The 13,456-nt window shown below is 42.7% G+C and overlaps 1 protein-coding gene across 1 annotated transcript; it reads left to right on the forward strand.

The window, feature by feature from the left end:
• The first annotated feature begins 7,096 nt into the window (after positions 1 to 7,096).
• Positions 7,097 to 8,882, forward strand: LOC124659472 (23 kDa jasmonate-induced protein-like). Its single transcript, XM_047197338.1, has 3 exons — positions 7,097 to 7,323; positions 7,868 to 8,141; positions 8,434 to 8,882. The coding sequence occupies exons 1-3, from the start codon at positions 7,154 to 7,156 to the stop codon at positions 8,614 to 8,616; spliced, it is 627 nt and encodes a 208-aa protein (XP_047053294.1). The 5' UTR covers positions 7,097 to 7,153; the 3' UTR covers positions 8,617 to 8,882.
• Positions 8,883 to 13,456: the final 4,574 nt, after the last annotated feature.

Below are 13,456 nucleotides of genomic sequence, written 5' to 3' on the forward strand. Positions count from 1 at the left end.
AGGAAGTTAGACCTACTTATAAGGTGTGTTGTTACAAAACTAGTAAGTTTGTGCGCTCGTCCTGCTCGCCCGTCTCGACTCAACACGACGCGTATGTCACGCTCGTGTTGAGTTGATTGAGCCTCGAGTCAAGAGTTTCCTTTCTTTTTTGCAGGGAAAACGAATCAAGTCCTAGACGGATGCGTTCGTTGTTAGTCTTTTCAGGTAGCTCCTAAATCGCGGGCTATCAGTAACCGACTCAAAACGTGCGACGTGAGCGTGGCTCGCATTGCCTATGATTTCCTAAGCCTGTATAATCTCTTGACCGGCTGCCGTAGAAACATATATGATACATGATTCAGGGTTTTTCCACATCTCTGTGCTTGCACCGCCATCATAGCCTGCTCAACCTCTCCCGCCGGCTTGCACCGGCGAACGGGAGAACAGGTCTCCAGAATCACTCGCCTTTGCGATCATGTACGGCAGAAGGTGAATTAGGTTTTTGGGAAGCGCTCTGCGCGACTGCTCAAGCTCTTCATCATGGATCGTCTTCTGTCCAAGTCGAGTAGTGCTTCCTACCGTCATCTTCAACGTCATCTATTTCTACCCTATCTTCACCAACGTTGTCATCAACAACATTACCGTTGCATCAACAACTCTTTCATCTACAACCGATATGTATGTGCGCCATATTTCCTTATTCCTTAGTCATAAGGTTCTATTATTTAAACCGTATTGTGTATGAGACATAATGTGACCCAAGTTCTTTCATAGAAAAACATGTTTCAAACTGATTTCTAAATGACTTTTGCTTTTGTAAAAAGATGGGCCACTGTGTTGGTGGTATTGTTTGTCCAGTATAGAGGCGACCGATAGTGCTAGTCGCAACTTGCTTGTGCTAGACCACTACCAATGATTCTTACCTAGCCATAAGTTTGTCGAAGGAATGTACCATATCGGTTGTTCTTCTCTCTCTCTCTCCCTATCCCTCCCTCCCCTTCCCTCGCTCCCTCCCCCTCCCTCCCTCTCTCTCCCCCTCTCCCTCTCATCTCTCCCTCTCTCTCCCTCCTCTCTCTCTCTCTCTCTCTCTCTCTCTCTCTCTCTCTCTCTCTCTCTCTCTCAACGTAGTACTCGTCGGTAGGAGAAACTACACAAAAATCGATCAAGTCCAATGTTTGTGCTACACATAATTATTATTAATGTTCTAAATGACTTTTGCTTTTGTAAAAAAGATGGTCCACTGTGTTGGTGGTATTGTTTGTCCGATATAGAGATGACCGATAGTGCTAGTCGCAGCTTGGTTGTCCTAGACCACTACCAACGAATCTTACCTAGCCATAAGTTCGGCGAAGGAATGTACCATATCGGTTACCTATAAGGTTCCTCTTGATTAGACGGGCCACCATGTACGATAAGGTTCCTCCCTATCCAATGAGAACAAATCCTTCTATAGGCTTAATTTATAAGGTTCCTTTTCATTAGCTCCACTAGAACATGAAAGCCCTCTTTGCTGCGTCCGTCCATATTTGACTAAAGAATAATAGAAAACATTGAAACAATTGAGACTGATTTATAAAATAAGTTTATTTTTTCAAGACAGAGTGTTAGAATGACATGAAAATGACAACGCGAATCAGGTGCACTTCTCCCATTGTGTCAAATTCTACTCCCTCCTCTACAACAAAAGTGGACCACAGTCCAGTTGTTGAATGGCGCATGTTGGAACAAGTACGAAAACTGTTGATTATTGTAGAAATGGTATGTTTTTAAGAGCAGTTAATACCACATATAAAGCATATAGTTCACCACAATTAAGGCATAAAATAGTTACGTTATTACATTATATCTTGCACATGCAGCTAGATTAATTGAAAGGCCCACATAACATGCCTTTGAATTTTCAGCATTGATAAAATATTTTGTAGCTGAAATCTGATACCTAAGAAGACTATCTATTATTCTGAACAAAATCGAACTCAAATATATCATTGACCTAATATTCAGTAATGGTTCATATGAAGAACGTATAAGCACAAGACATTCATATAGTAGTAGCCAAATTCATGTAAACATAGAACTGGTCAAGAAATATACTGACAAAATTTGGGGGGAGATGAGATATCTTTAGGTTTTTCGATTGAAGATGTCTTTACTCTTTACTAAGTGGCACTTGGCATGAGCTGCATGACCATATATACTTCCCAGATTTAGACGTTTTACCTGGATAAAAGACACTTCATCTTGTCGATGTCATCGGGAGGTATAAGTATATATCTGTATATATGTATCATGTAGGAGAAGATACCACCAAATTAAAAGATTCTGCTCTCTCTCTCTCTCTCTCTCTCTCTATGTATAGTAATCGTAGCCCAAAAAATGATAATTATTAATGTTCAGAGTGACTTTTTCTTACGCAAAAAGATGGCTCACTCTGCTGCTGCTGCTGCTGGTATTGCTTGTCCGATACAGATAGTGCTAGCGGTATCAGCAGCTTCCCTATCCTGGACCACTACCAACGATTCTTCCCTAGCCATAAATTCTGCAAAGGAATATCCATGGTGTGGCCCTATATACATCCAGTGAGAACATATATATAAGGTTCCTCTTGATTAGCTCCATGTAGTACGTAGTACTCGATTTGCTACTTGTAATCGTATCATCATATTTAGGGCATGTTTGTTTCTTACATATATTATGTAATCCAGTTTATATACCAAGTATCGGATCATATAATAAGTTGATAAAGTTGTTTGGCAACCCAGATGGCACCCCCACGCCCACGCCACGCGATTGACACCACCTTGATGTTGAGATTAATTTCGTTTGTGATTAGCTCCTGGCCGGACAATCTATCCATGTCAATTAATCTTGTCACCAACAATGTCCGACTGAATGTTTTCTGACGTCATACTTTGCATGCCTAGAGACTTGAGCCATAAATAGCTGGCAGGTTTGTTGGAGCCTAGGTTGATACTCCAGCTGCCGGCCGGTATTAACTGCTCTTACAAACTTTACTAAAAAGATCGCGGTTATGGACATATATGTTCAACACATACCATTTCTACAATAATCAACTCATCTCGTAGCAGTTCCAACATGGTCCATTCAGCAACTGGACTGTGGTCCTCTTTTGTTTCAGAGGAAGGAGTAGAAGTTTACACGACGGTACAAGTGCACCTGATTCACGTTGTCATTTTCATGTCATTCTAACACTATGTCTTGAAAAAATAAACTTCTTTTCTAAATCAATCTCAATTGTTTCAATGTTTTCTATTATTCTTTAGTTAAAGAATAGACGGGCACAGCAAAACACGCTTTCATGTTCTAGTAGAGCTAACGAAGATGAACCTTATTATAAATTAAACTTATGGACGGGTTTATTCTTACTGGAAAGGGAGGAACCTTATCATCCATGGTGGCCCGTCAAATCAAGATGAACCTTACGGTGCACACGATATGGTACATTCCTTTGCAGACATATGGCTAGGTAAGAATCATTGGTAGTGGTCTAGGACAAGCAAGATGCGGCTAGCACTATGAGTTGCATCTTTTATTTTCGAAATGGAGGTGCGATCCTTGCCAATGCAGCACCGAATAGATGCATACGACCTTTATTGATTTTTATTAAGATAGTGAACAAAGATGAGACAAAGAACATACATCATAAAACCCGAAGCCACCACACAACACCTACAAACTCGAGAGTGGACGAAAATCGTGTTAACAGCTGCGCCTGGAAAGACAACGAAATCACTCCACTAGCTAATGGCTGGGAACAATCCACATATTTTTATGTCAACTGTTTCAAACTTATGTATCAAGATGTCAAATCCACAAATTGTATTGTTCCATCTTGTGTGGTAATTACAGTACATTTTATTTTGTTTGATCGGTCAATTACGCTACATAATTATGACCATACCCCTTTATTTGATTTTTTTTCTCTTTACTTCCGAATAGTAGTTTCAAGTTGAGTAGAGAATAGAAGACTAGCGTAAAATAATTAAAATTTTCAAGTCCTAAAGCAACTAACTAAGGAAAGAATACAAAAAGGTATAATGTAAGAATTATAATGTCGGCACGCATAAACAGATCGTTAATTTTACCAACATAACATTAATTGTACAAAATCAAAATTATATCATTAGAAAGTAGAACATCTAAACTTTCTAATAATACATATATATACCTTGTATTACGTTAATTAAATTTCCAACCTAGGAATACACTGTGATATCCTGGCCCAGGGCTTAATAGGATTGATAGGATACTCATACCAACAAGTTGCAATTTCTTTTCGGAAGCTCATCAGCAAAGAACTTCGAGGTTAAGCGTGCTTGGCTCGGAGTAATTTGAGGATGGGTGACCGACCGGGAAGTAGTTCCCGGGTACTCACGAGTAAGGACAAAGTGCGCAGGAAAGGCATGTGTTGGTCTGTGGGGCTAGTCTAGAGATCCTAGAGAGCTGCCAGGGGTAACAGGCCCGGCCAGGGGTGGTCGGGGTGTTACATTTGGTATCAGAGCCGATCTTGGTGGTTACACGGGCGTGTGCGGGTCAAGGGTTCGGGCATGTGGCTCATGGCTGGTGTGGCCCGTCGTGGCACACGGCATGGAACATGTGCCGGCACTGGACGCACAGACGTGTGCCAAGAGGGGACGTTCCTGGCTTGGGGCTGATCGACGAGGGCGTCAATCTTCTAAGGGGGGGTGAGTGCGATATCCTGGCCCAGGGCTTAATAGGATTGATAGGATACTCATACCAAAAAGTTGCAACTTCTTTTCCGGAAGCTCATCAGCAAAGAACTCCGAGGTTAAGCATGCTTGGTCCGGAGTAATTTGAGGATGGGTGACCGACCGGGAAGTAGTTCCCGGGTGCGCACGAGTGAGGACAAAGTGCGCAAAAAAGGCATGTGTTGGTCTGTGGGGCTAGTCTAGAGATCCTAGAGAGCTGCCAGGGGTAACAGACCCGGCCAGGGGTGGTCGGGGTGTTACATACACGCCGTACCTATAATCCCGAATGGAGGAAGTACCAAGATACTGGATGACATTAAATAATTTGGTTAATCACACAAAAATAGAAAATATATACCGAGATCTACCTCCCCCATTTTAGGAAAATACTACTCCTACTTATCAATAAACTAAGGGTTATCACAGTGTACACAATACGAGTTCAGGAATAGAAACCTTACGAACGGACACATCCTTAGTCACTGAGATTCACTCCTGAGACGGAAAAATGCATTCTTCTTAGGGTTGAATTAGGCCATCAGACGACACATTGGAGCAAGAGGGAATAGCCACTCCACCAAATCAAGCTCCGATTTTCCACCCGCATGTCATAGTTACCTCAGTGGTCCATAAAACAGACCATTCCCAAGCACTGACGCCTCGCGAAATCAAGAAGCAAAGTTTTTCCCCAAAAACTCTCCCGTAACAAGGCGGGCCTCCCTCACTGGACAATCAGTGGCGGACCTAGGACTTTGGCAAAGGGCACGCCTCACCAAACTTTTGGCGTGCCTATTGTTAACCTTTTAGTCATATAAAAAAAGTAGAAATGATGATTATGAAATATGAAAAATAAATATATAAATGGGATTTTGCATAATAATAATAATAATAATAAATTGTTGGACACCTGCATAGTCAACCAGGCGTTCTAGTATTGAACTAAATTATCACGTTGCATTCGACCCAAAATTTCCGAAGTATACAAACCGCGGGATAATCATTTAGGCAACACTACAATATATACTTAGATCGTAGTAGTACAGAAATAATCAAAAGAATATGTAAACAAAATGTTACAGAGAAGACTACAATGAAACAAAAAATTCATATACTCTCTCCGTTCTCATGGAAAGGGTGTAAATAACTTGCAAAAATATTTACGCCATTTTTATGGATCCGTAGGGAGTGCTTGACTACAAAAGACTAATTATTAGTTGACTTACTTATCAGCTGATGTTACACAGCTAGTACATACTCCGTACTACTAAACGCAGTGCAGAGTCGCTCCAAAAAGCAATCAGAATAGCTAAATATTTCATTGACTAATCAACCGTAGCTAATCATCCATTACCAACTATAGCTACGTTCATGCATGGTCCATGGAGCAAGTTTTGGCTACGTTCACCTGCAGGTTAGTGCAATAATTAACCGGATGGTGAAGTTTGGTGCTGTGACGATGCATGGTCGCCCTCGCCAAAAAGCTAGCTAGCTCTCGGTTTATCAAATCAGCCAGCTTTATTATGGGGAGCTTGATTACGAGGAGCTTGCACGGCATACCACAAGGCAAGGGGCGCCTGGGCGGGATTGCTTGTGACCTCTCTCACCCGTTGGTTTTGTGACGAGTCATGGCGGCCAAGCCGAGAATGGTTGGTGTTACTCCCTCCTTCTCAGTTTACTAGTCCTCCCCATATCCCTAGATCGCTAATTTGACCTATATAATTTAAATTATATAATGCAAAAATTATATCATTAAAAAGTAGAAAATCTATATTTTCTAATGATATAATTTTTATAACACATAATTAATGCTAACTTGATCAAATTTGTGACCTAGATATACGTGCACGCCTTATAAACTGTGAGAGAGGGAGTAATAAAGATGGGAAGAGGTGGACGGCGAGGAAGAAAGAAAATTAATGATCAAATGAGAGGCGTCCATAGGAAAGCAAGTGAGAGGAGATGCGGTTTCTTGTCAAAATAATGTCTTTGCATATACCACGGCTTTGTTATGCTTTGCATCAGACTTTTGGCTCACTATTAGTCCAACGTTGAAACATGCATCCAACTAATTGTGAGCTAGCCAGCTAATTATTATCCAACTAAGTGTATAATATACATTTATATTATATATGTTTATAGATGTTCATACATTTTTCAACATAGTTGGTCAAACTTTACGAATCACGACTTCAGAAAAAACTAATATGCACTATATTTTGGTGAGGAGGGGTATCATAGAAGCCCCACTGTCCCTCAGCTGTTGGTTGTTTGGTGGATGTTCTTGTCTTCCTACGCGCTCTCTCTCGCTTCACCTCCTCCACACACTTGTTATTCCTCCTCGCTGTCAGAACTTTATCCACATCGTGTATAAATACATGCGAAACAACCCATAATTTCTCAGAGCGATCTTAGAAACCCATATATTGTCAAAGCAAAGAAACAAAATGGCGTCAGGAGTGTTTGGTATCCCCATTTCAGTGGAGACGTTGAGAGCCACAGGAGAGTATAACGAACCCATTAGCCAAAACGATGTTGCAGACTATGCCATGAAGATGATCAACGCCGGTGGTAAGGATATTGACGCACAAAATTTCGTCGACAAACTGAAGGAAAGGTTTGTTTTATATCATTTATGTAGTGGTCTTACCTAATTATTTCTGGTTCTACTGCAATTAAAAAATAGACTAGTTTGATCTTTGATAGGTGGGTACATATGCACCAAAAAATAATTTTTGTTTCATATAAGGCTGGCCATAGTGCAAAATATCATATAGTAGTATCCTTCATACTAGTATGATACAAGTCTATGATACTACCTCTATAATGGTTAGTATCATCTGGTAGTATCATAATCTCATGATATTTAATTATTTATAGAATCTCAATGCAATTGTGTGTATAGGATGTATTTGACATTAATTTTTTTAGTTTCACGTGCTATGATACAGTATCATATTATGATACCACTAGCATATCTCTCCTCATTAATTATAGCGCCACATCAAATTTTTGCTAAGATCGCATGCATGATACTCCTTATGATACTAGCACTATGGCTAGTCTAAGGACTTTTTATTTCGGAATTTACGATACTTAAGTTATTGCCAACTGAATTCGAGAAAGGGCAAATACTAACATTTTTGGCTACACACAACTAGGTACGGTGATGGAATATCTGCAAAATGCCTCATCTACAATGCCACCGGTACCACTTTGAGCTTCGTTACCTATAAGGATTGGCATGGCCATATCTATGATACACCCTACCCATCACAGATTCAGAATGGGCAATGGGGGGCATTTCTCCACGTCCACCCAACTTTCACGTCTGGTTCATCTGCTGCCGTTGTGTATCGTAGCAAGGTTCCCTCCAGTGGCAGCTCGTGTGATTGGTTGTTCTCTTGGGGCATCCCGTACGTTGGTGACAACGGGGTAAATACTTTCAAAATGTTACTTATTTCTCTTCGTTCAGGATCCTATTAATTATTACTATGAGATAGAATGACTAGTCTATTAATCATATATAAATGTATTTTTATAATAAAAAAGTGAAAGGTGAACTTTACAGTGTGAATCTTATGTAGGGACAAGGGTATATGTTCGTATTGGCATCTCAATTCATTTGACATAAACTCATACAATAAAGCCAATTGAATTTACAACTAAAAAACATGGCCTCTATTTTAAACTCTACTAGTTCTTATCTTATATTTTTTGTCTGTAGGTGTACACTGAAATTCGTGAGGAAGGGCACTTCCCTAAGCACTGGGATTATATCTACAATAAGAAGGTGGAAAATGCAAGTCGCAGCTCCTCTGATGGCGGTTATGGATATGTTTCCAGGACTGAGATCGGTGAAGGCACTACAGTAAACGTTCGTGGTGTCTTTCAGCTTCCCTACTATTAATAAGGCACTCTTTTGAGTGACTTTCCTACAAAATCTGAAACTAAAATAAAGATATATATGCTAGAATAAAACATCGTTGGGAAATTAAAATCACAATTAGATGCGGAATCAACCTTCGGTAATGGAGTACCATACAAAAGGGTGATGGATTCGCCCCACAAGTTTGTACCAATTTGAAGTTCTTCAATGCCTGTATCTAAATCTATGTAATCTTAATGTGAAGGCTTTGACCTTCTTACTATGAATAAAGTTATTATTAGAAAATATATGGTACATTAATTTTTGACAGAAAAAGAAGTTTCAGTAATATAATTGTCGAATGGTTTGTAGATTATGGATACTAGATGGCTAGGCGCGCTTGGCCGCGTCGCTATTATGTGATGAAAAGATGAACGGTTTCAGATTTCATACGGAACAGGACAGCATGCATGTTTTTTTTATTTCCTACGAACATGGCAGCGTGTGTGTTCTTGCTGCTATCGTTGTGGTGTATTAGGCTCCATTGATGAATGCAAGGTTGGGTTACACTGTTTCAGATCTGACCAATGAGAAGCTGAGAATACATTAACACACAAAGTATCTAGAATTTGTATGACCTGCTAATCAGTACAGTGTAGTATCACTAGGGGTGGAAACGGATCGGATAGTGCCCTTCCCATATCCATTTCCATATTTTCAAAACGAATACAGATACGGATACGGATGTTACCGAATACGAATTTGGAGTGGATGTTACTCGAATACGAATACGGCTCGGATATTTTCTCAATTCGGAGCGAATACGAATACAACGAAATAATAGATTCATGTCTTATAATGAGCCAACTATAGAATGGTATAGAGATAAATATAATGACATAACATAGTATTTTTAAGTTGAATCACATAAAAGAACATTTGACCGATTTGTTAGCTTTTATAGGTTAGGTAACTGGCATATTGGGGTTGAATTACTAAAATTGGCTAACATAATCTTATTCGGATCGGATATATCCATTTCCATATCCACATTTTCTTAAAAATTCAATACCACATTTGTATTTGTTTTTTGTAAAACGGATCCGGATATTTACCATATCCATTTTCACAGACGTCCAGATTCGGACATTAGCACTTCCACTTTCAATTTTTCGAATACGAATGTCGGATAATATGGACTATCCACTACCAGTTTCCACCCCTAAGTATCACTAACATCCTAAGATTACTGACATTCTAGTTCTCGCAAAATAATTGTGACTAAAATTCTTTTTTTTTTTTGCGGGGAATTGTGACTAAAATTCAGTTAGAGCCTATACTAACAACATTAGAAACTCACATGAAAACAAATACAAAATATCAGATCACCACTCAATTGTATTGGGAAAAAATAGAATTGCTTAATTTGTGTAATGGCAGCGTAAGGAAAGTGATAGGGAACCTCCAACTTCACAGTAATCAGAAGTCATCAGAGCTGTGAATATTTGAAGGAATCATGGGCTTAACAATTGACTGTTTCACCACGTCACGGGTTCTTCTAAACGGTGACACCGGCCACCCATTCTGCCACGTGTGGGGCCTCCGCCAAGGTGATCCTTTGTCGCCTATGCTATTCATCCTCGCCATCGACCCCCTGCAGCGCATCCTATCCAAAACTACCCTTTATGGAATTCTGAGCCCCATCCGCTCGCGGATTACCCGATGCCGTATCTCGCTCTACGCTAACGACGCGGGCATCTTTGTGAACCCGCTCAAGGACGAACTTCCCATTTCCTCCATCCTCGACTGCTTCGGCAAAGCGAGCGGTCTCATCACCAACATGAACAAGACGGAGGTTTTTCCGGTACGCTGTGACGAGGTTGACCTTGCCGATATCCTCGCTGATTTCCCCGCAAAAAATCGCAACCTTCCCTAGGACGTATCTCGGCCTCCCCCTACATGTCCGTCGCCTCCGCAAAGTGGACCATCAACCGCTCATCGACAAGATATCAGTAAAAATGCTGGGTTGGATGGGGAAAATCTTGCGCGCCCAGGACGGGTAACTCTTGCCAAGTCGGTCCTCTTGGCGACTGGGATATATCATGCCACAACCATTCCTTTTCCTAAATGGGCAAGAGACAAGATCAATAGGATTGCTAGGACCTTCATTTGGGCTGGCGACGAGGGCGAACACGCGTCACAAGGGAAAGCACTTGTCAACTGGAAGACTGTTTGCAGGCCTAAGAGGTTGGGCGTCCTTGGGATGCTTGATCTTGAGAGAACGGGGCGTGCCCTGTGCCTCCGGTGGCCGTGGCTTAACTAGACTAATCCGGATCGTACCTGGGCTGGCTCCAAGCTTCCGTGCGACGACAAGGACTGACCCTGTTCAGGGCCTGTACAAAGATTGCCATTGGTGACGGAGAAACTGCCTCTTTCTGGCACGATAACTGGTGCAACCACGGACCCCTTGCCACTTTGGCTCCTGATCTTTTCTCCATTGCCTCCAGGAAAAACCGTTCTGTCGCAAAAGAGATACAAGACAACAATTGGATATGTTCTGTTGCCAGGATCAACTCCCCTATCCAGCTGACGCAATATTTAGAGATATGGGATATCGTTCAGACAACCATCCTCGACGCACTACATCCGGACTCCATATCTTGGCTTCTGTCCACTGGTGGGAATTATAGCGCCAGCTCGGCCTACAAGGCCCAATTCCTCGGTATCCACTCCAGCTTCGTGGCAAAAAAAATATCTGGTTGGCTCATGCGGAGCCTAAGTGCAAATTGTTCGCCTGGCTTGCGCTTCACGGAAAGCTCCTCACCGATGACATGCTTGCTATTCGGGGTTGGACCCATGACCCGACATGCCCTCTATGTCGACGTGCGCCTGAGACGGCCGTGCATCTTTGCAAAGATTGTCCTTTCACTGCGGCCATCTGGAACATGGCGAAATCCTGGGACAACGACGACTCCGCCGACTCCAGAACCTCCTTCGCCTCCATTTTGGAATGGTGGGACGACATGATCGCTGGCAAGCCTCGCGATGAGCAACGACGTATCAGTGGATGTTTCCTCTATGTTCTCTAGAACGCGTGGAAGGAAAGGAATCGTCGCATCTTCACCGGTCTTCGACTCACCTACCTTGAGGTTGCGGATATTGCCAGGGAAGACATTCGATAGCGGGAGCGTGCTTTTGCTAGCTTTGGACCGGCCATACCGGCCGAGCCAGATTAGTTTCCCTTTGGTTTTTTTTTCCTTTGGTGGGTTTTGCCATGTTACCACTTTAATCTAAACATGCACCTTCTTGTACAGTTTGGTTGCCGAAATAACTAAACCATGCCAGTGAATGAGCAATCTACAATCTAAGAAATCTCTAAGCAAAAGGTAACCTTATCACTAAACGACCATAGTGTAACATATAATCGCACCAGGCCATCTAACAAAGAATGCCAAAATAACCGACAGCAGCTCACACACGACAACAAGCAGATAAAAGAAGAATACGCAGCCAAAAGGTAAAGGCAACAGGATGAGCCAATGACGAATAAGGAAGAAATTACAGACCAATTATCTAACTAGAAAATACTGGTTAATTGAACCAAACAAATCGATCTCTCTCGAAACTCCTCTCGTCTTCCACCACCGCACCCGTTGAGAGTCGTGGGTGAGCGCCCGGCTCGCTCCTCTTCTCTACTCGGCCACGATGCCGTTCGTTGGGATGAAGGGAGTGTAGCGCGGGAATCCTTTGAAGTGTATAGATTTAGGTCGAGTCCAGGTTTTGCCACTTTGGCTAGGTTCGGCTATATGCCGGTGTTCTGGGTGTTCCTGGTGCTCTCGAGCAGCGGCCAGGGAGCGCTGGTTCTTGTTCTGTTCGCGGAGCTCCGGAAGTGGGAGCCAAAAGCGGCGGTCGGGTATGGCGTTACTTCCCAGCTAAATAAGCTCGTTCCAGCTCTGGATTTGGTTGATCCCGTCCCCATCTCTCTGCTCTCTTCAAATCTCCATGGTGGAGGAAGGGGAGCTGGTAGGGAGACGATTGGCGCTCCGATCTGGAGTGGTGTATCCGGTCATGCTGGTCTGGAGGCTAGGCCTCTGTTTTCTGCTTCTTTCCGCCGGCATCGTGGTGATGGGGGTGGAGGAAGAGAATATCGAAGGAGGTCCCAATCCCTTCGATTCGGTCGGGCTTCATCCACAGCAGCTTCTGCAAGCAACGGTACGGCCCTTCTCCTCCGTCATCGATGCCCAGGCGAGGGCACCTGCATTCCGGCTTCTCCGCTGCTGGATATTCTTGTCGAAGGGCGGCCAAAAAATCAATTCCTCCCAGCCCAAAGATGGCATCAAGGGAGGCAGGGCTGTTTCACCATGGCGTCCATGCCGTCTCTGTCCTCAAGGTGTGGAAGGAGAAGATGTGGCAGCGTCTCTACCACAAGTGGCTACGTCCCCGGTGGTGGCGACGGTGGTTCCGTGATGCATCAGCAAGTAGGATCTAATCGTGTTTTACATTTTCCCTATAGGGTCCTCCATGTAAAATCCAGGGACTGGATTGTAGTTTCTTTTTATTTGTGTCCTTTGGTGGGCTGTAAAATGTACCGTGAAATTATCTAATGCAGCCTGGGTCCTTCCAGACCCTAAGTTTGTTCAAGAAAAAAAAAACTAACTAGAAAATGAAGACAATGAGGAAGGGAAACCAGGACGAACAAACCTTCAGCTCCGAAGCTGTTACGCAGCTCCGAAACATGACCATGGCACCAAGCAGCGAACCGGCCCCAGCAAGCCACCACAGCTAGTAGGAAACAACAGACCCGACAAAATGGGTAGGAGCCACCAAGATGTAAAACACCACCCTCAACGAATGACTCCAGAACATCACCAATGAGGCAAGA

This window comes from Lolium rigidum, chromosome 6 (assembly GCF_022539505.1).
Source record: "Lolium rigidum isolate FL_2022 chromosome 6, APGP_CSIRO_Lrig_0.1, whole genome shotgun sequence".
Lineage (NCBI taxonomy): Eukaryota > Viridiplantae > Streptophyta > Magnoliopsida > Poales > Poaceae > Lolium > Lolium rigidum.